The 23650-nt window shown below is 40.8% G+C and overlaps 1 protein-coding gene across 1 annotated transcript in view; it reads right to left on the minus strand.

The window, feature by feature from the left end:
* The window catches only part of KCNQ3 (potassium voltage-gated channel subfamily Q member 3), a 195424-nt gene that overhangs the window by 31621 nt on the left and 140153 nt on the right, over positions 1 to 23650 (minus strand). The window contains exon 2 of the mRNA XM_074145091.1: positions 236 to 326. Coding sequence (XP_074001192.1) covers positions 236 to 326 — 91 coding nt within the window. The remainder of the gene's footprint in view (positions 1 to 235; positions 327 to 23650) is intronic.

Genomic DNA, 23650 nt, shown 5'->3' on the forward strand with positions numbered 1-23650 from the left:
TATTTAAAAGTCTTGGGCTAGTATTTTTCCTTTCTCCTTACTTCCCTTTTACTCATTGAGTGTTGACAAAGGACTGGGAACTCTCCAATAATATGTAAGTGTATGGTCACTGCTCCAGGACCTACAGAAGAAATCTTACTGCATGCAGAGCTTGGAGTAAGTTTCCATCACTGCTGATGGGGCTGATTTCAATTCAGGGACATTACCAGGATGATGCAGCAGCCAGTCTACTTACCAGCAAGAGGAGCCAGTCTCCCGAAACAGTTTCATACTCCTTGAAAGTTGTCAGGACAGCTAAGATCAAACACCCCAAGACAATCAGAAATCTGGAATGAAACAAAAGGAAAAAACACAGCATTGTTAACCCTCTCTATATTTGCATTGAAGATATGTATAAAAACCTGAGTGGAGAACTTCAGAGGATGGCTACTTCTCCTCAGTGAGCAGTGAGGTGGGCTCTCATGAAGATCAAGGGTTCTCAACCTGGACAGGGGGGCCTGGAAGTCAAGAAATTATGGCAAGATCCTCAATCAGAATGGTTCTGGGACAGACATGCATTAATCGACTTGATTGCATTCTTCAGGAAGGAAATGGATGATACTTTATATTGGGAAGGGATTGTATGGTATGGCAGAAGACTGTAAAACTTAGGAGGTCTGTTCCAAGCTGGTGTCCTTTGTGCTTCACAAAATGGCACTGCAGTTACAGTGGAATAAATCTTGGCACATTCTGAGACCTGAGAAACAGTAAACGCTTCAGTACAATGCAGCACCAGGACAAACCATCCCTTGAAAACTGCACTGCATTTCTTTTTTTTCTTTCCCTTTTTTCACTCATTTCTATGCAGATGAAAAGATAAAAAGGTTTGAAAGAGAAACAATAGAGAAGGTAAAGTTCTGCTTTCCAGTAAACACAGTGCATGATAAATCACTGCCCCTGTGCTATTGCCTGTCTGTGAGGCTCCAGAACACAGAGACTTGACAGAAAATTTAATTCCCACTGCTGGTAAATTCAATTCAGTTCAACCTAAAGTTACGTTGATCTGCTTTGTAAAAATATTCCCAGGTTCAAGCTATTCAAAATCTTTTATACATAAGGAGGTAAGAAAAATCAAGGGAGTCTCGTAAGTGATTACTATGAAGCAGACTGGGGGAAGCTCATATTCTAGTACTTCATGTACCCAGATCATGGGCATTTTAATGTGCTCCCAAAACCTGATCTGCAGGAACAGAAGGGCAGGTGGCCGTGGAAATATTTCAGAGCTTAGTGAATAAATTGGAAGGATGTCTCCATAAAAGCCCTGGATCCCTTGCTTTCAGAGTTAGGCTACATCAAAGAAATGACAGGCATCAGGCACTGAAATCATCCAGGGAAAAAAGCTTATGAAGACTCAAACTGTGTTTAGTGTGTACTACCTGTTTTGAATTTCAATCTGATACCTAAAGTGTGATTTCATTTTCTTGCTGAATAAAACTCCACTTTGTTTCAGTGGGTGAAGAGTTGAGTTCACAACCTGCAGTGTGGAGGCAGCAAGCAAGGACCATGGGAAAGGAGGCTCAGCTCAGACACACGTGTCCTCTAACCTGTCCTGGGGTTTTGTTTCCTTGACATATGGGGAAACCTAGGGCTAAGGGAGTGCATTCTGAGGATTTGCAACATTTTTGCAGCTGGAGTAAAAGGAGAGAGGTGAGCTCCACGTAGCTCCTGCTGACTTTTGGGGGGGAATCTCCCCTAAACAGAATTAACTAGCATCTTCCATGCAACAAAGAGACAACAGTGAAACTTCACAGCAAGACCTGAAGGATTATTTGTTGTGGTGTTCCTAACATTACCTATTCAGACTGAAGTTTCCTACGCCAGGAAAATTTTAGATCAGCCATTTCAAGCAAGGTTAGAACAGAAACAAATGTGTTTGCTCATGCTAAATAATTCTGGACTTCTTTGACAAGCTTCACCTTCTCCCACTCACCAGCCATGCTCTAGAGTGAGGGTTACGTGACTGGTAGGAAATAGCCTTTGGGTCCAGAATGTGCCCTTTACCGTCTACCTATAACCACACTCCTGCTGCTCGAGGCATTTGGCTGTTAACTTGGCAATTCTGTGATGCTCCTGCCATGCCCTCAAGCTCGCTTTGTCCCACCATACCTTGCTGTCCCCACCTTGCAGTTACGAAGCCAGTGGCCCAGTGGCATCCCAAGAGCCATGACCCAGCTACCCTGTGCCTCCATGAGCAAACTGGTGAGAACTCAACCGAGACAACAATTCCTTCAATTAGCTATAAACCACCTATGATCCGCCACATTACAGCCATTACAGTGGTACCACCGCTAATTCTCCATTTAAATCCTTGAGCTACTGATACTTGATGCTTTCCATTACAGCCTTTTCTTTATACTATGTAAAAATTTGGTCACCCATCAGCTCACAGGTATCATTTAAATGATTTAATGGAAGGCAAAACATACTGAAAACAGTCCAAGGAAATTACATCATCTGCTACTTAAACTAAAGACGTGAATTTATGATATCATTCAACAGAATAGCACTGTCAATTAAAGATGATGTGCAGAATTTTGTCCAAGAGGAAGACAGAAGATAAGTCAGTAATGAAATCGTCTTTTGCCTAAAAATGCCTGCGGTTTTACCACTAGAGGGTATCAGTGCTCCATAGAGCAAAGGGATACGGCTCTCACGGCTATTTCCTTCCCTATGAAACACACTCAATGCAGGTGATGTTCAGGTTATCACACCCATGTATTTGATGTGCAAGAAAAGGAGTGTCACAGAAGTGAAAAGGATTTTCCTTGGTCACTAAAACATCCAAATTCTGGGCGTCAACAGACAAGGGGTGCTGCCAGCTCAATTACTCTATGAGCCACAGCCTGTGCTGTGAGTCCCATTAATCAAAGTGAGAGCCCACCCATGAAAACAACGGATCATGCAAGACAAAAAAACAAAACAAAACAAAAAGAAACCAGTAAAAATGAGGTGGGAGAGTGAGACCGGAGATCAGAAGTCACCATGAATAATTTTGATGGCAAAACTGAGCAGTGGATGTGGTCTGAACCCCCCAGCGCAGGCAATGCATGAATGCAGCCCAGAATAGTGCCCCAGAGGTGCGACTGCTAAGCAGGAACCACAGTCCCAAAAACCACACAGCCCACAGAGCCAGGCTCCTGCTCCATCCTGCAGTACTCTGGGGTGTGCAGGGATGAAAAGCCTGTTTTGGGATACATAACCACAATCCATCTTGGAAGGTTCAACTATCCTTCTACCGCACTGTTTCCGAAGGATAAACACCCACTCCAAGTTAATCAAATCACATCTCAGCAATCCTCTCTTAGCATCTGAAATGGCAACCACATTCAGAGCACTTCATGATTTTTAATCTCCATTGACGCTATGCAACCCACCGATTTCCCTTCAGCCTCTTCTGTTTCAGATCTTGGTGTATAGGGAGCCTGCAAGCCTTCTTGTGTCCTCTTTCTATGGAAGTTGCTACCAAGGTGTCATGATTCTTTCATCAATCCCCTTGCTCAGCAAAGATGATAACAGGGTACATCTTTAACTTGCTGCTTATGCCCATATTGTGGGCGTATGCACCATCTATACTCATATTGCGGCTTTGCAAACATGAAGACTCAGCTTGCTTGACAGTTGTTGAGTCTATACTGCCCTACGGCAACAGGACAACAACTGAGTCTATATTGTATAATTTCGTCTTTTAGAGATAGCAGTGTGGGTCCAGCGGTTGAGCCTGACCGCAAAATCCTAGCAGGCAAATTGCAGGGAAAGAAACCACTGCATTCAGAGAGGTTGAGCAGAGGGGAGACTAACACTGACCTGGGGAATCAAGGGGCAGAGAGGGAGAAAGTCCCAAATTTACTCACAGTTATAATGATACTATCCATGGGACATAAAGCACCGAGGGTTAGAAGAAAGAAATAGGCTAAAACTCAAGGTTTAGGAATGAAAATTGAGTCCTATTAAGCTTAAGTTTCCTATTGAACAGTGTTTCAGCAGGTGGCATTCCAGACTTCAAGATCGGATATGCCAAGTGAGTATCTGAATTTGATTCTTCTGGTTTTAGAATCATCCTTGCTATCATTTTACATCATTTTGCACAGTCCATTACATTGTACCTTTTTGCAGTATTATACCTAAAATCCTGATTAAATTGTTGTATGCATAAGTTCTAGACCACCAAATAGCAGTGCTCTTTTGTCACTGTCACAACTAATATACTATTCTAGTAAATAAATGCTCTTGTTATTGGAAATCATGTTTAACATTCATATTTTCTAATTGTACCATTTTGGTGTATTAAAGACACTATTCCAAAAATAAGACACATTTTTTCCAGGAAAGAAGAAATGATTTATGACTACGCTAGACCATGAATCTCATGTTTCTTGGATGAACATCACAGACTGTTTTGTTTGATAAATTTCTTTTAATATTTCACATTCTTTGAGTTTTTCTTCTATATCTGCTTTCGTTTGAAGCCAATATAATGCAGATCTAGCTGAGAACTTCTACATTTTTTCCATATATATGTTCTTATCATGTATACTATTCACCATCTCTTGCTTCAAAATTTTAGAATCATAGAATTTTAGGATTAGGGTTCATGTGATTTGCTTTAGGAGCAGTTCACATAGTAATTTGCCTATAATCTATTCCAAAACACAGCAGTCTTAAACAGTTGGAAGCCTCTTAAACAGTTACAAGTAAGAAATCCCCTCCAGTGCAACACTGCATAGACTTCTGTTTGCTCTCACATCTTCAATAGCACTTTTTGCAAGCCATTGGAATTTCCTCTGTCTCTAAATGTTCGCATAAATCTGGGATTTTTATCCTTTCCTCCATTTGATCCTTTCTTGTTTTCCCTCAAAACTTGTGTTCTAGTTTCATTATGTTCTGCCACCTGGTAAATGCTAATGGAATTCTGTAAGATTATATTAGGAAAATCTGGCAGTGTTTTGTTCAATCTTTGCTTTACAGTTCCCAATGCAATATGGTCCTAAAACCATGGTTCCCACACACTTTCCCAAATTTCATATTGGAACAACCTTATTTTCTTCAACTATTGGCTTTTACCCATAAGGATTAAAAATGCATCTTTTCTCACAGTTCTTTCAGTTGATCTCTGTTCCTACCCACCATCTTTTTCTCTGCATCTGAACTCCAGTTTTCACAGAACATCTGCAGTATCTTGCACTGATCGTTTTATGGTTGCTAATGAGAGGCTTGAGTTGGGATTTTTAACACTATAAAAATGACATTACCAAATATTTGAGAACAGCTCTTCAGAGAGAAGGGAATGCATGCTTGCTTTTCACAGACTTGGGAATACTTGTTGTTTAATATTTAGATTCTTGCATCTCTGCCATCCCAAGCAGTAGGCCAGTTACTCTTACAGAGATCAGTACTGAGATAGGGGTGACAGGAAAAATCCAAAAACTTTGTGAGGCTACAAATGTGCACTGTGCAAGAGGGGTATGGGGAAGTCCAGTGAGAAACTCAGTGGAGGTCTTGGAGGAGGAGGGAAAAAAGCAGCAAGTGCTTCAGTTAGGGACGTTCACAGGTTCCTCTTTCTCTGCATCCACAGATTCCACTGAGTACGCGCACACATATCCACAGCTCCGTGAAGGAGTCCCTGGCCCAATCCCATCATACAGCAAGGGCAGGGTAGAAATGCCGTGCTCAGTAAGCTGAGCTGCACTCTTGCTGTGCTGCAATGGCAGAGAGAGAGACCCTTCACAAGATATGGGGAGAAACCCTAGGAAGTAAAAAAAGATCCCCAAAAGATCCCTAGTCACTTTGGCATACCAGCCGATCTGCAGGTGATGAGTGGTAGCCCAGAATGACACTAGTCCATTGGTGACAGAAGTGAGAGCCATTGTCCCTCTCCCAGAAGGAAGCTGAGCCAGAAAAGCCTAATTGCTTATTTATGCCATGTTTTTTATGACCTTGGGTTTTAACTGGCAGGAGTTCCTCTGAATGGCTTCACTGCTGTTTCCCTAAGTTTGGAAAGCTTATAAAAAGCAAGATCTGGGAAAGGAAAACTGTGCAGGGGATTTAAGGTACAAAAGAACAGCTTTTAAATCAGACAGTTCCTCTCTCCTGTCCTCCACATCCAAGCCAAAAGCCTGGTTATAGCCTCCTCTTCTTTTAGCTTTTTCTTCAGGTCCAGTCCTAAAAACTTTTTGCTTCAGTGCCCTGTGTACCACTGTTCCCAGATTCCTTATGGAGTCTAGCATGCTGGTACAAAATATTTTGGGTCAGCAATGTCAGACAGCATGAACACCACCATCCTGGATTTTCTGCTGTAGGGGACATTTCAGAAGAATGGCCTGACACATTTCTCAGGTTTGCTGGCATAAGAGTACAAAATAGAAAGCTCAGTGCACTGCATTTCCCTGCCTGATTTTTCTCAGTTTGGAAGACAGGAGCCATCCACTAAGACCCCATTTCATTTCCCCCTTGTCTCTGAGACAAGTCTTAAAGATGCTCTGAAAGGTCTAGCATATATAGCTTACAAGAAGAAGCCTAAACTTCTTATCACATGGGCAACTGGGGGACAGATTGCAGAAGTGAAGGAGAGACAGTAGCAGCATTAGCTACCAAGGAGGTAGATGTCTCCTGTCCTCCTGAGGCTTGAATAAGGATGGAAAAGCTTCTGAGTGTTGCAACTAAATATTCCAAGTTGCTCTGTTAGTGGCTTTAATTTCTATTTTTATATTAAGTGAATGACATTGGACTGAACTATTTTTTGGCGCTTTTATCTGCCATGACTAGTATGCCTGTCCATAGGCTTATCTCTGGCTGGCAGCATGCTGCTAATTGAGTTGAGACACACAGCCTATGAAACACGGTAGGCCATGCGGCACTGCAAAGCAGGGGCAGCAGACAGCCAAACCGCATTACCCAGAAGCCTCAGCTGCAATAACCACAAATCAAATGAGTTTCAGAAATGCTTCTAACAAGACTTTCTCCAAAGGACATTAACAAATTTGTGTGAAGTCATTTGAAGGTAAACTTTAAGATTCGTACATTGGTTTCTGCTAAATTTTGTGAAATGGAAGTGCAGGACATTTGAAAGTCAGCCTGTAATTAAGCAGTCAAGTGCCCAACCTTCAGTAAACCCTGTAAAGAAGTAAAGTGATTTTAGAGTATATAAAGAGCCTAAGGTAAGAGCATTAATCATCCATGTCAATGCTTAAACATCCTGAGTAAGAATTTCCAGGAAGGTACCTTTCTAAGCATCACCAACACTGCTGTGTCCAGAGACATGAAAGATCAGAGAGTCCACTGCCAAATATGACAAAATCTCGAGGATACCCAAGAATTAGGATCTCTCACACAGACATGCACTCATCTCCCCACAATCCCTTCCCATTTCTTTAGAATGGAAGAGAGGAATGTGTTACATCCTCTGAATGAATTTTTAGGGAGCTCCAAAGAACGCAAATGGGAGAAACTTCTGAATCCATTGTCATGCCTTTTGCCTTGGCTGAACACACTGTAGTGATAGTTTCTACCTTCCTATTTGAAATCAAATGAAATCAAAAGACTATAGGGGAGAGAAAAAAACCCCAATCAACAAACCAAGAAAAAAACCCCAGTGAAACAGCCTCCCCTCCCTTTCTTCTGCCTGACCAAATTCCCTTTTCTCACAGGCATTCACATCAAATTATAGATTAGAATCATAGAATCATTTCAGTTGGAACAGAACTTTAAGATCAAGTCCATCCATTAACCCACCACTGCCAAGTCACCACTAAGCCATATCCCTAAACACTCCATCTACGTGGCTTTTAATACCTCAACGGGTGATGATTCCACCACTTCCCTGGGCAGCCTGTTCCAATGCTTGACAACCCTTTTGGTGAAGAAATTTTTCCTAATATCCAAACTAAACCTCCTCTGACAGAACTTGAGCCCGTTTCCTCTTGTCCTATTGCTTGTTACTCGCAAGTTACCTCCACCTCTCTACAACCTCCTTTCAGGTAGTTGCAGAGTGCGATAAGGTTTGGTGAGCACTTCAGCCAGCTCCCTCAGTACCCTTGGGTGGATCCCATCTAGCCCCATAGACTTCTGTGCATCTAAATTGGGTAGTAGCTCGCTAATAATTTTCTCTGGGATTATGGGTCTTCATTCCGCTTCCCATGCCTGTGTTCCGGCTCAGGGGGCTGGGTACCCATGGAACTGGTCTTACTATTAAACAGTGAAGCAAAGAAGGCATTAAGTACCTCAGCCTTTTCCTCCTCCTTGGTCCCTGTGTTTCTCCTTGCATCCAATAAAGGATGGAGATTCTCCTTAGTCCTCCTAAGATATTAGGTCCTCTAAAGGTGATATAGTTGAAAGTGAATTTCTAATACCAGGAAGATAGCACTGTCCAGAAATAACCTCTGTAGTCTCTAATAGAGGATTTTGAGGTAGGGAAATGATTACATTAATTCAGTGGCTGGGCAGATTCTTACAGTGAACTGAAAAGAGAATCTTTTCTCTTTACTCAAGACTTACTCGATAATCTCAAAGGTCCCTTCCAACCACTAAGATTCTGTGATTCTGTGATTCTGTGACTTTGACCCATTTGGGAGTTTTGACAGTTGGGGCTTTTTTCTATATTTGACCCTACATTGCAAAAGAACATTTTTTTGTTAAACAATGCCACTATTTCCAACCTAATCTAGCACTTTCAGACAGGTGAGATTTCCAAGTGAAAAAGCTATTTCCAATTTGGACTGTATCTTCTTTGTCTGTGCCATCTCAAACTCCATCACACGCTCACTTTTATGTGTTAACATGAGCATTTTATGCAGTGATCTCTGTTTTCACCTGGAGTGGGAAATTCAGAAGAAAAGTTGCATGGTGCCATTCCCAATGGACATTTTGCATAGTCAAAGATGGGCAACTGTGTAAGAAAAGGTGCGTGGCTACACACGACCCACAAGAACATTGCTAGTATACTCCAGGTAACAGCTTAGTGGGTTTTCCATTATGGGTAATGAAGGGAGTCCTGATAATGCAGTTCCTGTGGAGCCAGATACACGGCTCAGTTCTGGCAGATTGACTGGGATCTCTGGATTACGGGACATAAATATTATCATTGTAAGAACCCCTTCCTGAATTTTCTGGCATTAACTCCACAGAGAGCTCTACCAATTTGCACCTGAGATGGTCACAGTTTTGGCTGTGACACGGGGCACTTGACTCAGGACTTTTCCAGTTAAAAGCATGAAGTATTACAGCAAGAATAGAAGAGAGATATTTTCCACATAGTGTTTAATTGCTGCCTATGCTGGAGAAAATCAAAGGTCTCAGATCCTTGCTTTGAACTATCCAGTTGTTGGGTTTTTTTTAATCCAGGAGGAATTTCTGATTTTTTTTCTAATTTTTACATAAGTGAAGAGTGCAGAGTCATCCCTGCATCTTACTCTATGTGACAACACTGCACATCAGTTTTCCTTAACAAACTGGTCTGTAGCCTATGACCCATTCACAAATCCAGTGGGGCTTCAAAACAAGCTCACATCAATCAGCCAGGAAAGGGTTTCTTACTGTGTAGAATACGAAGTAGATGAGCTGAGCTGCTTTCACTTTATTCACAGTGATAGAAGAGAAGGAGAAGGGATCTTTGCTAAAAGATGCAAGGGCTAAACTCACATTACAGCAACAGTGGATCAAATGAACAGTGGTGGTGTGGAGGAATGCTTTTTCTTGGGATACACAAATCAAGACATACAAAACACTGTGTTAATAGACAGACCAAACTTCCGTATAAATTAAAGCAGATTTTGAGTTCAGTTTGACTCGGTGCTGTTCCTATAAACCATTTCTTACAACAGATTCTTTATTTTTCCTTCATGCTCCATAGATAAGCAAGCTGTAGTTTGCTTTGATGATCAGTCAGGCAACAAGGCTTCACAGCTTCGGCCCATTGCTAGTACCCCATAAAATGGCATTATCTGGATGCCAGGGAAAGGACACTGAGTGCCGAATGCAGAATATTCTTTAATATCTCTTTCTACAAATTAATTGAGGATGTCTCAGAGGCTTTAGATTATCTCAGAGATCACATGAAAACATGTCACCATAAAGATCTTATCTCAGTCAGAATGCCACCCAAAGGATGGGATTTTATCAGTTAATGATGGACATTGCAACTTCACTCTCTAGCTACTGCTCCATAAGGGCACAGATGTCCTATAGGTTCTGCTACGTATTTTTCCAGCCCTTTATGGATACTTAGGGTCCCCCATGTTATCTCATAGTACACTAGGTGTACATAATTCAAGGGCTAGTTCTTTGCCTTTTTGGAGGAGATGGCTTCATTATACCCACTGGGAGTATCACCAGAGTCCTAGCGCTGAAATCAGTGTCAACATGGATGAAAATGCTTTTTGGATGTCAACCTGACCAGCATGGTCTGCAAATCACACCTTCCCCAGCTGGCCAAATGCTCACTGCCATGCCCTTTCTCACACTGTAGAATTGAGACCACCCCCTGTAACTTGGCTGCACCCCAATCAACCCACTGCTACAGATCTTATGCCCTTTAATATCTGCATTTCAAAATATATTCGAGGGCTTCTCTTCTCTCATAGTTCTATATGAACTTTGATGATTTTTTGGACAATGTATTGAGAAGAGAGAAGAGGGACAGAAAGTGGATTTCAACCCTAAAATGTCATCTGCTGCCTTGATGGTTTAACACATGACAAAATATGTGGTCTGGATAGAAGTGTGAGTGAGATGGTCAGTTGCTTCGAGGCAAATCCCTTTATAATAGTGTTTTTTCAATGTCTCATCTTCAAAACAATGAGAGTATGTCGATAACTTTAAAGTGATTCAGTGAAGGTACTTACAAAAGCTGTGTCATATGGTATTGCTATAGGTTCTGCATCTCCACAGGAAAGAGCATTGAAGGATCTGCAACTCCCAGTGGGCTGCAGACCCATGGTGCTAACAAAGCCACTGAGGCCAACACAGCAGCAGCTGAAGCATATAATACTGATAAGTTATATGTGCTCCTTCTTCAGTTCACATTCATTAGTAAATTATGAGTTGCGTTAGCATGGCAAATGAATCATGTCCTTCTTGAAGGTAAACTTTGGGTAAGCTCTGTAGAGGTCATTGTATTCTCAGAACTCTGATTTATACAACTAAAGAATAACAGTAGCACATGGTATTTGTACCTATGTAAATTTGATGCAGTTTTAAAGTATTTCTGCTGCTTTGCATTACGATAAGCAATTAATCAGCATTCAAAATTCAGAACAATCATCTGTAAGCATGTGATATTTCATTTGAAGTCTGGAGTTGAAGTCTTTGGAGGAGGTTATCAGCCTTTTCCAGACCTGCCCAATTTTATTCCTGAAGTGTTTCACCAGCATCTGCAACAATGCCTCCCAACTCAGTGTATGATGGCCCTTCTGCTCAGCTGACTCGTTAATATCTATCTATTACGTTATCCCTGTTTAACCTGACAGTTTCAAACAAAGACAATTCTATCAAACCCGCAGGAAAAAAATGACAATATGGAAGGCAATACTTTTACGTGTTTTTCTTTGAAGAAAGACCTCCATTTAGTTGAGTAAGTAATTTGAAACAGCACAGAATTCAGCATACATAAGTACATTTAGAAAAATAAAATCCAATTTGCAGTAATGAGAAGTTCTGCATGCAGAATACAATCTAGCAAAGCAGTTAAGTCTGTGCTAAGCAGCTCTGTGGGGACCCACATGTTTATATCCTCAAAGAATATGTACCTTTGGTTCTCTCCTAAATGTAGCAGCTGGTTTTACTGGAGGAAGGTCCTCTGCAACAAAGTATTTGGCACAGTGGGACACATAAGTTTCCTATTCTTTTTTGACATCCATGGGAACAGAAATTCCTGTTCCTAATTCAAGCTTTGCCACCTTCTTCTGTTGTGCCATTAATGCAGAGAGTGTCTGGAATCTCAATGTAATAATCAATCTGTAAGAGTGGAAAGTTAAATCCATTTTCAGGTATAGCATGACAGATCTGACCAGCCAGCCAATAATGCTCGTTCAGTGAGTTCAACTACCCTCTGAGCTCCACGGACGGTACCGACCACATTAGTGGGCTAGTAGATACTTCACTCATACATATGCACACAGATATTTCGATGGCTGTATTGAATTTCTTAATCACGAATTGAATCTCATCTCATGTAAGTGAAGAAACGCAGAAAGCCTGGAGCGGAAAGCAACAACACTGACGCTGTGCTCACATACTGCAGTGCCTCTGCCTGTCCCGAATACTGGGATGAAGGGGAAGCTTAGCATCAGACATGCAGAGCTTTCCCCTTTTCCTGTAAAATTAGGAATCTTGCACAGGGATGAATATCAGGTCTGGGCTTTTTAATTGACCTTCCAGACAACTGTGATGGTTGACACAGACATCTAAAGTGTGTGGGAACTCAGATTTTTCTCCCTACACGTTGCAACAGGAAAACTCCAGGGATGAGGTAGCACAATTATGATGTGATTAGAGAAAACATTAGTCAGTGAACACTAGGCAGAAACTCCTTTCTGGGTGAAAGACGTACTGAATGAATCAGACAATCTCTCCAGTATCTCAATGCTCTGATTATACATGGGTATTAGTGTTGACTATCTACAGTACTGCCTTTATATTTGTATTTGGTATAGCATGGCTTGAATTTGTTCTCCACATTGATGAATTATTTGGGTCATAGGTTCTAACTGTTCCAATGATGTTACAATGACTTATGAGAAGCCTTGATCAAGATGCTGGCAACCAATTGTACATTGATTTTTCCATTGCTTACCACCACCAGCAGTCCTCAGAAGGCTGGTCTATAGTCAAAGTAGTCCTTTTTTTTTTTTTTTTTAAACAGGAAATTAAGGAGAGGGACAAGATTGCTCCTGCAGCATCCCTCTCTTCTTAATTTTTTCTTAGGGACTAATTCAAAGTGCCTTTAAATCAATGGGAACATATTCATTGGCTTCAATGAGCTTTGGAGCTCAGCCTTACCCTTTTGCCACTTAAGGTTTCTGGCTGCATTTTCATTCAATAAAAATGAAGCCAGATGCATGTGAAATATAGGCTGGGATTCACCTCAACTTATTGCAGACACTGTCAGTGTCTGCATCTCAGTGTGCCTGGCTTGCTTTAAAGCAGTGGGGAAAACTGGGGGACATTAAGAGCATGATTCATCTGCTCTATTTTAGGTATCTACTTTAGGAGGAACTATGTATTAGAAGTGCCTACTTCTCCAACTGGAAGAAAGAGCCCCAGGTGACTAGGTCAGATGAATCTCGCTTACAGTGTCAGAGAACAAGCCATGAATCAAACCTAACATTCTCTCGCAATGTTGGGAATGATAAAAAAGAAGTAAAAAGGAAAAAAGCTTTCCACTTGGCCCCAGGGCACAAATGTCTAAACACAACCTTTAACAATACATAAAAAAAGAGTTGTTTTCTTACTCTGTCTTACACATAACATGTTTGACACTGAAATATTTGCCAAACTGAATATTAAAAAAACACGAGATGAAGCCAAAATTAATAATGAGACATTCTTAGAAATACCTCCCTCCAACATTTTTACCCTTGAGGATGCAAGCATTCTAGTGTTTTTCCATGGCCAAGATAACTATTAAAGTAATAGCTTCTAAAGAACAAAAGCTTAGTTCCTCCTATGAAGCTAATGTTATATTTGGAGAAAAGTTGAAGAAACCAAATATTGCAATCCCACCTCATCGAGTAAAATTATCAGACCTGGTAACTATTAGTTTTCAAGTTATTTGAACTCTTAGGGTGCTGTGGTAAGTCTGATGATAAAGTTAATTACTCACAAGGTCAAAATTTGAAAGGTTCTCACCGTGAACACTTCACATTAAATTACTAGCACTATTTCATTTATTGTGACATTTTAAAAATTAGCACAGGTTTGCACTCAGCTCGCTTGTAAGGTTATTAGATGTATCTCAAGGTGCCCACTTTAAGTGTACCTAAACAGCTGTAGTGCGGCTATGGATGTTGTTTATCTAACACAAATGATTCGACATGCCCACAACAGAAAGCGTGTGGTTAAGTCTGCACACACCATCATTGGAGTTATGGGGCAGGATAAGATATTTTAGGCTTTAGACTCTTGAGGGAACTTGTGCTCCTTCCTCTAGCATGGATCACTGTGTTCTTTCCTTCACAGGACAAAAAGATACAAAAGCATATGAAATCTTTCAAACCTAAATATTTTTTTGCCAGTAATTTTGAATCATTCTCCTTATACAAGACATGCCATGCCATGCATAAAAGCAGGAACAGTTTTTCCCTTGAACCTGTTAATAATGCAGCAGTCATCTTGTACATTCAGTTGTATCTTTCTACCTTGCTCCAGTGCTTAAACTCACATCAGCTTTATTTTTTCTGTCTTTTTTTAATATGTGGAAATGTGAAAGCTGGTTGGGTTTTTCTGTTCCTGTTTTTTTTTAATTTTATTTTATTTATAGCATAGGTTTTATTAGTTCCCTAGTTTACAGAGCAGGGACTAAATTGCACATGTCTGTCTATTCATCCTTTATTACAGCATTAACCTTTCCATTATCAGCTCAAAAGCATGGTTTATATTGCAGGCATCAGCTGCAGCAATGACTTCATAGGCTGATTTAGTAGCAATCCCTATCAGTTGATATCACAGACCCAAACTTCATCAGATAGACGATAAAAAAAAAAAAAGAAAAAAGAGGCAACAGCTAAAACCAGATTGAATTTGGGGGTTATTTGTTCCTCTCCATGTACTTTCATGGTACAGCAAGCTAGACAGATTGGGTTCACGCTAACAATTGCCTCAGTTAATGTTCCTAATTGATATCAGTGCATCAGGTCAGACATTTTTTGCATGCCTAAGTTTCCTTCATTCCCCACTTCCAGATAGGAACATATTAAGTATAGATATATTTTCTAGGGTTTGCAAATATAAAATCCAGACCACATTTTATTTCACAAGCATATAGCCTAAAACTTTTTGCAAATGAGCTTTTAGAGTCAACATGCCATGCACATCTTGCTTGCATGGTAAGGAAACTCCACATGGAGGAAGAGCCGGTAATCTCTCAAATCCTATGTGCTGTTTGGTGGACTTCAGTGCCTCACAGCCTCTACAGTGAGGATAAAACTAAGAGGCTGATGCAGAAGTTTCTTGGCTGAGGAAGTTGAATGACCACTTGAGCACCATTGCGTAAGACACGAAAGATAACAGTGATCAGGACAGATGGCAAGACTGCAGCTTGTGGCACTCCAGCTACCATCATTCAGGAGAACTAGCATTAAATGAAAGGGTATGGCAAAGTTATCCTGAGTTAACTCTTTGTCTACTGTTGCTCCAGTTTAGTGCTGCTCCTCTCAGGGATATTTCAACTAGAGAAGAACAGTTACTGAAACCTTTAGGAGAGTTTCTTATCCCTTAGGGCCCAGTGGCATCTGATAAATCTTGAAATATCAACCTGAATATCCTTGGACAGGTTCATAAAATCAGAATGATTTGGGTGGAAGGGAATTTTAAAAGTCATCTAGTCCAACCCCTGCAATCAGCAGGGACATCTTCAACTACATCAGGTTGCTTAGAGCTCTGTCCAACCTGACCTTGAATGTTTCCAGGGATGGGGCACCTACCACCTCTCTGGGAAACCTGGGCCAGTGTTTCACCACCCTCACTGTAAAAAATTTCTTCCTTATATCTAGTCTGAATCTAGCCTTTTTTAGCTTAAAGCCATTATCCCTTGTTCTATTGCAACAGGCCCTGCTAAAAAGTTTGTCCCCATCTTTCATGCAGGCCCCCTTTAGGTATTAAAAGGCTGCAATAAGGTCTCCCCAGAGCCTTCTCTTCTCCAGGCTGAACAACTCTCTCACCTTTTCTTCATAGGAGAGGTGCTCCATCCCACCCCAACAGGTCCATGTCTTTCCTGTGCTGAGGGCTCCAGAGCTGGACGCAGTACTCCAGGTGGGGTCTCACCACAGTGGAGTAGAGGGGCGGAATCACCTCCCTCAACCTTCTGGCCATGCTTCTTTTGATGCAACCCAGGATCTGGTTGGCTTTCTGGGCTGCGAGCGCACATTGCTAGCTCAAGTCCAGTTTTTCATCCACCTTAATTTTTCCCTGCCCTCATCCCTTTAGGTTGGATCTTGGCACCTTGGCAACAGAAAATACTGGGTTTAGGGGTATTCAGGCCATGTGAATCTGTTTCCTAGTCTCCACTAAGCACCACAAATTTCTATTGACATCACTGTATGTTTTCTGCTCTGCAATGGGATTTCAATCCAGGTTAGCAAAAAAAAAAAAAGATTATCTGTGGTCCCTGAGGACTTTTTTCTGTACGCACATCCTCACAACCTTAATCTGAAACTGGAGATCTAAACCTAGACAAATAGCAAGTCATGCTATTACTGTTACTTATTATTACCTAACTTAATTGTATGATGTTCCAGTATGAAAACATTAGAATTCATCAAGCTAGCTAGAATGAAAAAGCAAATGTAACTGAAGTAGTATGGGTTAATTTTCCATCCTGAGAATTAATTAACCGGTGCAATGAATTAATCTGACAGCAGAAAGTCCTGTGCTGTCACAGTTAATCTACTTCCATTATCATCGTACCCTGGCTAAAGCTAGCTCAGGTATTTTTACATCCCACTGAAAACTGTCCCATAATCATATTTTTTGTTTCTTAAATGGAATACATATACAAAGGCCACCATTTAAAGAAAGTAATGACAGCTTGAACAGAAGTGTCATAAAATCCAGAAAGTCTTTGATGCACAGGATGACACACTTTGTATATCTTACTTCCACAGTCTGAGTTAAGCCAAGCACCAGATTTGGTATCAGGAAGGAATATATCTTCACATCACTCTGGCATTGAGTATTGGCTTAGGCCTAGATATTTTCTTTTCTTTTCCCTGCAACGTAAGGCATTGCCCATTTCTTAGGGTTATTATTTTGCTATAGCAGGAAATGATTACAGACTCACTCTTCTTCAAGTACATTACAGTTGAGATGCTTGGTCTTCAGTATAGGCTTTTGTTTGTTTTTTTAAACACTTCAGGCTCACTGTAGAGATGACAGTGTCATTGCTCTGCTGAATGCAGTGCATGAGTCTCTGATATTACCTGGAGAAAACACCTAATTTTCTTTGGCTGCACATGACTGAAGCTGTTGGTCCTTGCAGCCTTTTCTAATAAAACAGAGGACCTCATCTTCATAGTCAGGAGCCTGACCCCTCCAGCAGGGAGGTGCAGGAAGGGTTGTAACTGTGGAAATGAACCCAGAAAGATGCACATCTGTCTCCTTACTCCATCTTCCTACACTTTCACTGACCCAGCTCTTCTCCCTGGTTCCCAGAACAGTGGTAAGAAGCTGATGTGGGAGCACAGGGTGTCAAACAAAAAGTACTAAATAAAGGAAGCAGACATCAGTAGCTTCATTTTCTCCTTGTCAGGACTAAAATATCTTTTGATGAATAGGGAGAACATCTTCTTATGTGAACTAAAAATATTACAGGAAATTAAATAGGGCTGTGAAGATGTTAAATCTAGAAAGTATATTCAATCATCATAACATATTTTACAGCAGTTTTAGTTCTGATTTAAGCTCAAAATCTCAAAGTAAACTTAACTTTGGAGCCCTTACAACATCTCCAGAGTGTATGTTGGTTGCTATATTTATAGATAGTGTTACATGAGTGTTCTTCTCTCTTTAAATGCAGCAAGTCAGCAGATAGCATGCCAGTGGGTAGTACTCCAGAATACATCTGCTTGGTATGCCAGCATTATGGAGTCAGGAAGGTTTAATTTAACAACTGTAACTGCATGAATTATTCACAGGGCTTAGATGTGAGCAACCAGAAATTAATTAATTATTTTTAATATCAATACCTTAATACCAGTTACTTACAAGCAGGTTTGTACATGGGAGTGAGCATGTGCATGTGTATCTGAATTCATTTTCTGGCAACTAATCATCCTACAGACATCGTTTGCTACTTCCATGAGAGATGGAAAATCTGAACTAGCTTGATCATCACCCGTATCCTAAAAAAAGGATTTCCCAAAATGCTTGAAGAAATCTGACAAATCAAATTATTCACTGCTTTTCTGAAGTGTTTCTACTCTTTAGCCAAAAAAAAAAGAGACTGAAAGAACATCTGTGCTTTGGGGGAACGAAGCCCAGAAAGAAACATTTGGGAAACTTATGAAAGAGTATGAATGGCAGGTAAGAGCTTGATCTTATGCTTACAGAAATTACCGGCAAAACTCTCAGTGGCTTTAATAGTGAAAGATCAGAACTCAAAGCACAAGCCCAAAAGAGGAAGAGAAGAAACAGGTCTGTGATGAAAGACAGTGGGCACACAGAAATGATGACAGTCAGACAGCAAAGCCCATAGCCAAACACTTTCATGTAAAAACCTCCGTGCTTCAATGACCTACGCACTTCTGGTGTCTGGTAATTTCCCTCTTTGGGGAAGATGGCCCCAAATACACTGTCACTATTCACTGAACTCAAGACGTTCAAAGCTGCTGCTTATTTTTCTTTGATGTTTTCTCTTTTCCTTTTTTTTTTTCTTTCCTGTCTATCTGCTGTCAGCTCAAGAATTAGCTGATCAATTCTGAGTACCCATGTCTCTAGTGAATGAGAGAAGCCTTAAAGAGCAATTTAAAGAGAGATCTTACAAATGTAAAGAGAAGCTTTACATTGTAATAGCTTGAAATACAGATGGCAAATTGAGATGCCCTTTAGCTAATACTGTAGTTTCATGTGCTTTCCAACAGACAGATATGCACAGAATAGGAGAAACCTGCTAGAGCAATGAAAGGCTTGGAAGCAGTGAGGATTTAGCTAAGGTTTTATTAGGAGAAAGAATTAGTTTTGAATTTTACCGTGGCAGTTTTGAAGGCCTGGGGCTTTAATCCTGCAAAGACTTTACCATGCAATCTGTGCTGGATATTACAACACTATACATCATCCTCTGTTCACGACACAATTCTTTTCTGATTGAGATTTTTGAAAACTTTGAAAAAAATAAAGCATATGATACACCTCCCATTGATCAGCTAAACTGCACTAGGCTGCAGAGCTTGTTAGGATGTAGTCCTTTGGGGGAGTTAAATTTTAACAGACTGCTGGGGTTATTTTTGGTTTGTCATGTGCAAACTGACTGTAATCTCATTGGCACCCACTGAGAAGGCAGAGAGGATGATGGCTGTGCTACAGCTGGTGGTGAAAGGTTATTCTTAATTTTGATCTGGCAAACAAGTTATCAGCCATCATGAATGACAAGATCCCTTCTCCCACTCAGCCAGTGATGAGCAGACTTTCAAACATAATGTCTTAAGAAGGCATAATTACAAAGCCATTTCAAAGTCAAGGTTAAAAACCTCAGATGCTTCATTGCCCCTTGGTAGGAGAATATGAAATTGCATCCCTCTTTTTCCTCCCTGCCATTATTAACTATTTCTTTTAAAAAAATCTGCAGTTCTTGTTCTAGCAGACAATTTACAGTTAAAGACAAGGAAGAATATTTTACCTTTAAAGTGGAGGAAGAAAAGTGTTAGGCAAATGAGAGGCCTGTGGATATTTTTGGCTAAGTCAAACTCTGGATCAAACTGGCTGGCAACCGAATGCAGGTCTTTACCATGACTTGAGAATGAATGAGGCCACTGGCTGCTGAAAAAAAAAGCTACTGGAAAAGGCTTTATTTTAATTTAGAATGCAGTGATTCAATAAACAAGAAAAATGGGGATCATTTCATGGATTTGTAGGATAACACACCACCGCAAACTAACGGAGTAAATTTTTCCATCAATATGGGCACTGATTTGAAACTGTCGCTGTTTTCAAAGCTAAATCAGTCTGAGGGAAAAATAAATAACAAATTGTTTCCTAAGTAAATCCTTCCATTCACCCTCAAGGAAATGTTAAAGAGAAACATGTAAGAGGATCGTTCAATCTAATTATATGATGTAAGGAAATCTCTGAATAACAGCTGCAGCATGAAGAGGGCATTAATGTTAACTCTTCAGCATGGGCATCGATGTCTGATGATTATCACCCATTAAAAGCACTTTGTTGCACATGCAAAACCCAGTTGCTAAGGGGACCTGAAAACTATTTAAAGCCAGAAAGTGGCAGGCATCTTTATGCATGCTCAGTATTATGGTGTCTCTGTAATGCTATTAACTTTAATGCAAATATTTACAGTGAGAGGAATCACCTAAATTGAGTAAGATCTCTACCATCTTGCACGTAATGGTGGAAGGAAGAACAATACAGAAGAGTGATGTATGGCCAACAGTTGTCTACATTCAGAATGAGCCACTGGTTCCTATACAGCCTGGTGCCAAAATGAACCAATTGCATTTATTCTACATGTCCATGTTCAAACCATTTAAAACCCTACTGCTGATGAAGACCTACCAAACCTCTGTATGATGCATGTCCTGCTGCTTTCCACAGCCTGACAAACATGAGACAGAAGGTTAACTAACCTGCCCAACATTATGTAGTTTGCTTGTTGATGACAAGGGAAAAACATAAAGGAGGAACTGAAATTGTAGGCAAGTGTCATCCCACACAAATACATGCCAGAAGCTTTACAGTTACACTTTCCTGTTTTAAGAGTAAGAGAGATTGTGCACAGAATTCAAGATAAGATAATTCAAATAATCTGCTTGACTCCAATCACATTTCTTAAAATTATGGGTTTTCACTTTCTGATATTAATCTGGTGTCTGTCTGCAAGGGATTCTTAAAGCACTAGGTCTCAGTAATTTATTTTTACAGACAGGGAGCTGAGATGTAATGTCACATACAGCCACTCAGTCCGGTCTTGCAGAGTTCTTGTGATTCCCATACTTTTGCAACACTCCACGGAGGCAGGACCCAAAGCAGCAACATTTGTGCTTCCCTTAAGGTGAACGTTTCTATCAGGAGGTTTCTATTGGAACCGAGTTAATAATAACCCAATAAATTAATTCTGATATCTTCATAATTCTCCTGGTTGATTCCACGCCATATTTAATGCTGCTTTCCCTGAGGTACACAGGTAACCCCAGTATGCAGCACAAATCCAGAGTTCAGCTGAAAGCCAGACTTTAGCAAGTACAAATTAACACAGGCTACAGGGCCAATATCTCCTGGAAATTTCAAGAAGCCAGTGTGCTAACAGAATTTTAATTAAGGGAGGTGTAATAGCTTGTTGAGACACTCCTGAAGTGTGAGGCTGGTACCCAAAATTAATAATAAATAATTAAAAAAAAAAGTGTGCAGTGTTATTAACACACAATGTCTTGGTAATTTCCTTTGCATGACATAGTATTTAATCTGGAACCCAGTTACAGTCTTGGAATATGAATTACGTTGCACTAATCCTATCAATACCAAACACACACAGGTGCTTTTAAAGAGTAACTGTTCTCTTTATACAGCCTAAAATAAGAATTGCTTTCCAGCACTTATCACCTCAGTGGCTGATTTCAGCCAAAACCTGACAGCCAAAAGCAGGAATTGAGTAGGAGATTACTGTTATTGGCAACAAACAACTATGATGGATTTTCTAATGGTGCCCATAATAACTCATTAATCACAAATGAAACCCTGCAGTAAAACAGCCCCTGGCTCACAGTGTAAGGAGGAGGTGTACCTACAGTGAGAGCAAGGACCCCTCTCCCTCCCTGCTCCTTTCCCGAATGCCACATGGTCCACGTGGTGTCTGCCAGCATGTCCCATTTTGATGATCAACACACCTGTCCCACTTCCAGGAGCACTTACTTTCCTGAGGTATAGGGTAAAAACCATCTCTGGTACATGCAACATGGCATATTAGACCAGGCAGAGAGCTCTGCTTCGGCAAAAGTTTATTTCAGCAGTGTTGTGAGCTCCCAGGCTGTGGGTATATAAAGGGGGATATTGGCAAAAAACTCACAGGTAATATCACCTCGAGGAAAGAGGAATTACTCTTGATTATCCAGGACCACATCAAAGATAGCCACCCTTGGATGCCATCCTTTTTTGAGTCTTACCACTCTCCAACCCACTGAAGAGAGCAAGTCATTTTGGCACTATGAATACAGTGGTAAAGCAACTTCCTCTAGTGCACAGTGGCTGCTGTGACCTTGGTGAGGGACTGAGAACAGTATTTGTCTGCCCAAGAGCTGTGACTTGCTCGCCCTTATCTTCTCCATGACAGTCTGGGACCTGCTTATGGGGGTCTCCAGGTGTCCGCAAGTCCCAGTCCCTAGCTGAGTTTTTGACACAGCAAGGTGGGATAGACTTTGCAAGGTGATAACCCACATTTTTAATGGTGTCCCTCTGCACTGTTTTTCTCTTCCTTGGCAATTCCTCATTGTTTGCTGTGTGTTTCTCCAGCAGTATCCTAGCCTACATCTGTTGGTCAGCTTCTCTAAATCCCCTTAGCTATGGCTTTGTACAGAAGCTGCAAGCATAAAATATTACATCCCATCACAACCACAACCCGGAAGTGATGACAGCTCCAGAGAGTATCTCAGGCTCTAAACCTATATCTGGTATTTAGGATTCATTTTATGTTATCTTTACACTGCAGACTGAGCAGCAATTTTAATACATGAGCAAACACGCAGATTCACCACACCAAAGGAGAAAACATTCTCCTGGGTTATACACAAAAAGCAATTTAGTGGTTTTTGCCTCTAAGGCTTGCCAGTGCCAAAAGATTTTGAAATTTATCTTGTAACTGCCCACTGCTTTTTTTTTTTTAATCTTGTTGATTACTCCTTCCCACCCTGAGGACATGTTGTACTTTACACTACAAAGAGGTACAAAGTTTGTCCTAGAAAAAAAAGAAACAAAAACAAAAACGTTTTTACTGGGGAAAAAAAGCCAAGGTATCTCTCACAGCAGCTCCTTTCTCACCTTAGCGAAACAGTGCTACCACCTTCAAAGCATCAAAATGAACCCTTCCTGGTCTGCTTTAAAAATTTATCCATTTACCTTTCATTTTAAAACACATCTTTCTGGCTCTGAGATATTAAACACTTGAAAGGATGAAGGCTACCCTCACCTACCAGTTCTCTTTGGATAATTGCCATTCTGGTGCAACTAGGAAAGATACACTGTCTGCAGTCTCGGCTGGACTAAGATTCAGAACCTACAAGGTGCAACTTCTCTCCGTCTTCAGGTTACGGCACTTTATCGACTTTCAGTGGCTGGATGAACAGGCTGAATGTCTGTGTATCTCATTTCAAGCTAAATCCAAGAATACACAGCGAGTGAAGGTCTAATACATTAATAAATAATAGCCACGCAGGGGAAGGTAGGAATTCAACACCTTTAGCAAGTGCTTGCAAGGTTAACAGCAGTGCCACCAGGCAGCCCACGATGAGCCGCTCCGTCTGTCAGACTGGAGGACCAAGGGCACGGTGTAGCCGCCAAGAAGCAACTAGTGTTCCCTGATGATGGAAATTCATTCTTTGTTAATAAAATTTTATGGCTGAAACAGGTGATTTAAAGGCATTTTCGGCACCCTGTCTTTCTCTCAGGGAGGCACCAGAAGTGTGTTAATGGTAAAACAGCAGGAACCGAGTAAATGTCAAAGTGAAATCCTCTGAAGCTGTCACTT

This window comes from Numenius arquata, chromosome 3, assembly GCF_964106895.1.
Source record: "Numenius arquata chromosome 3, bNumArq3.hap1.1, whole genome shotgun sequence".
Lineage (NCBI taxonomy): Eukaryota > Metazoa > Chordata > Aves > Charadriiformes > Scolopacidae > Numenius > Numenius arquata.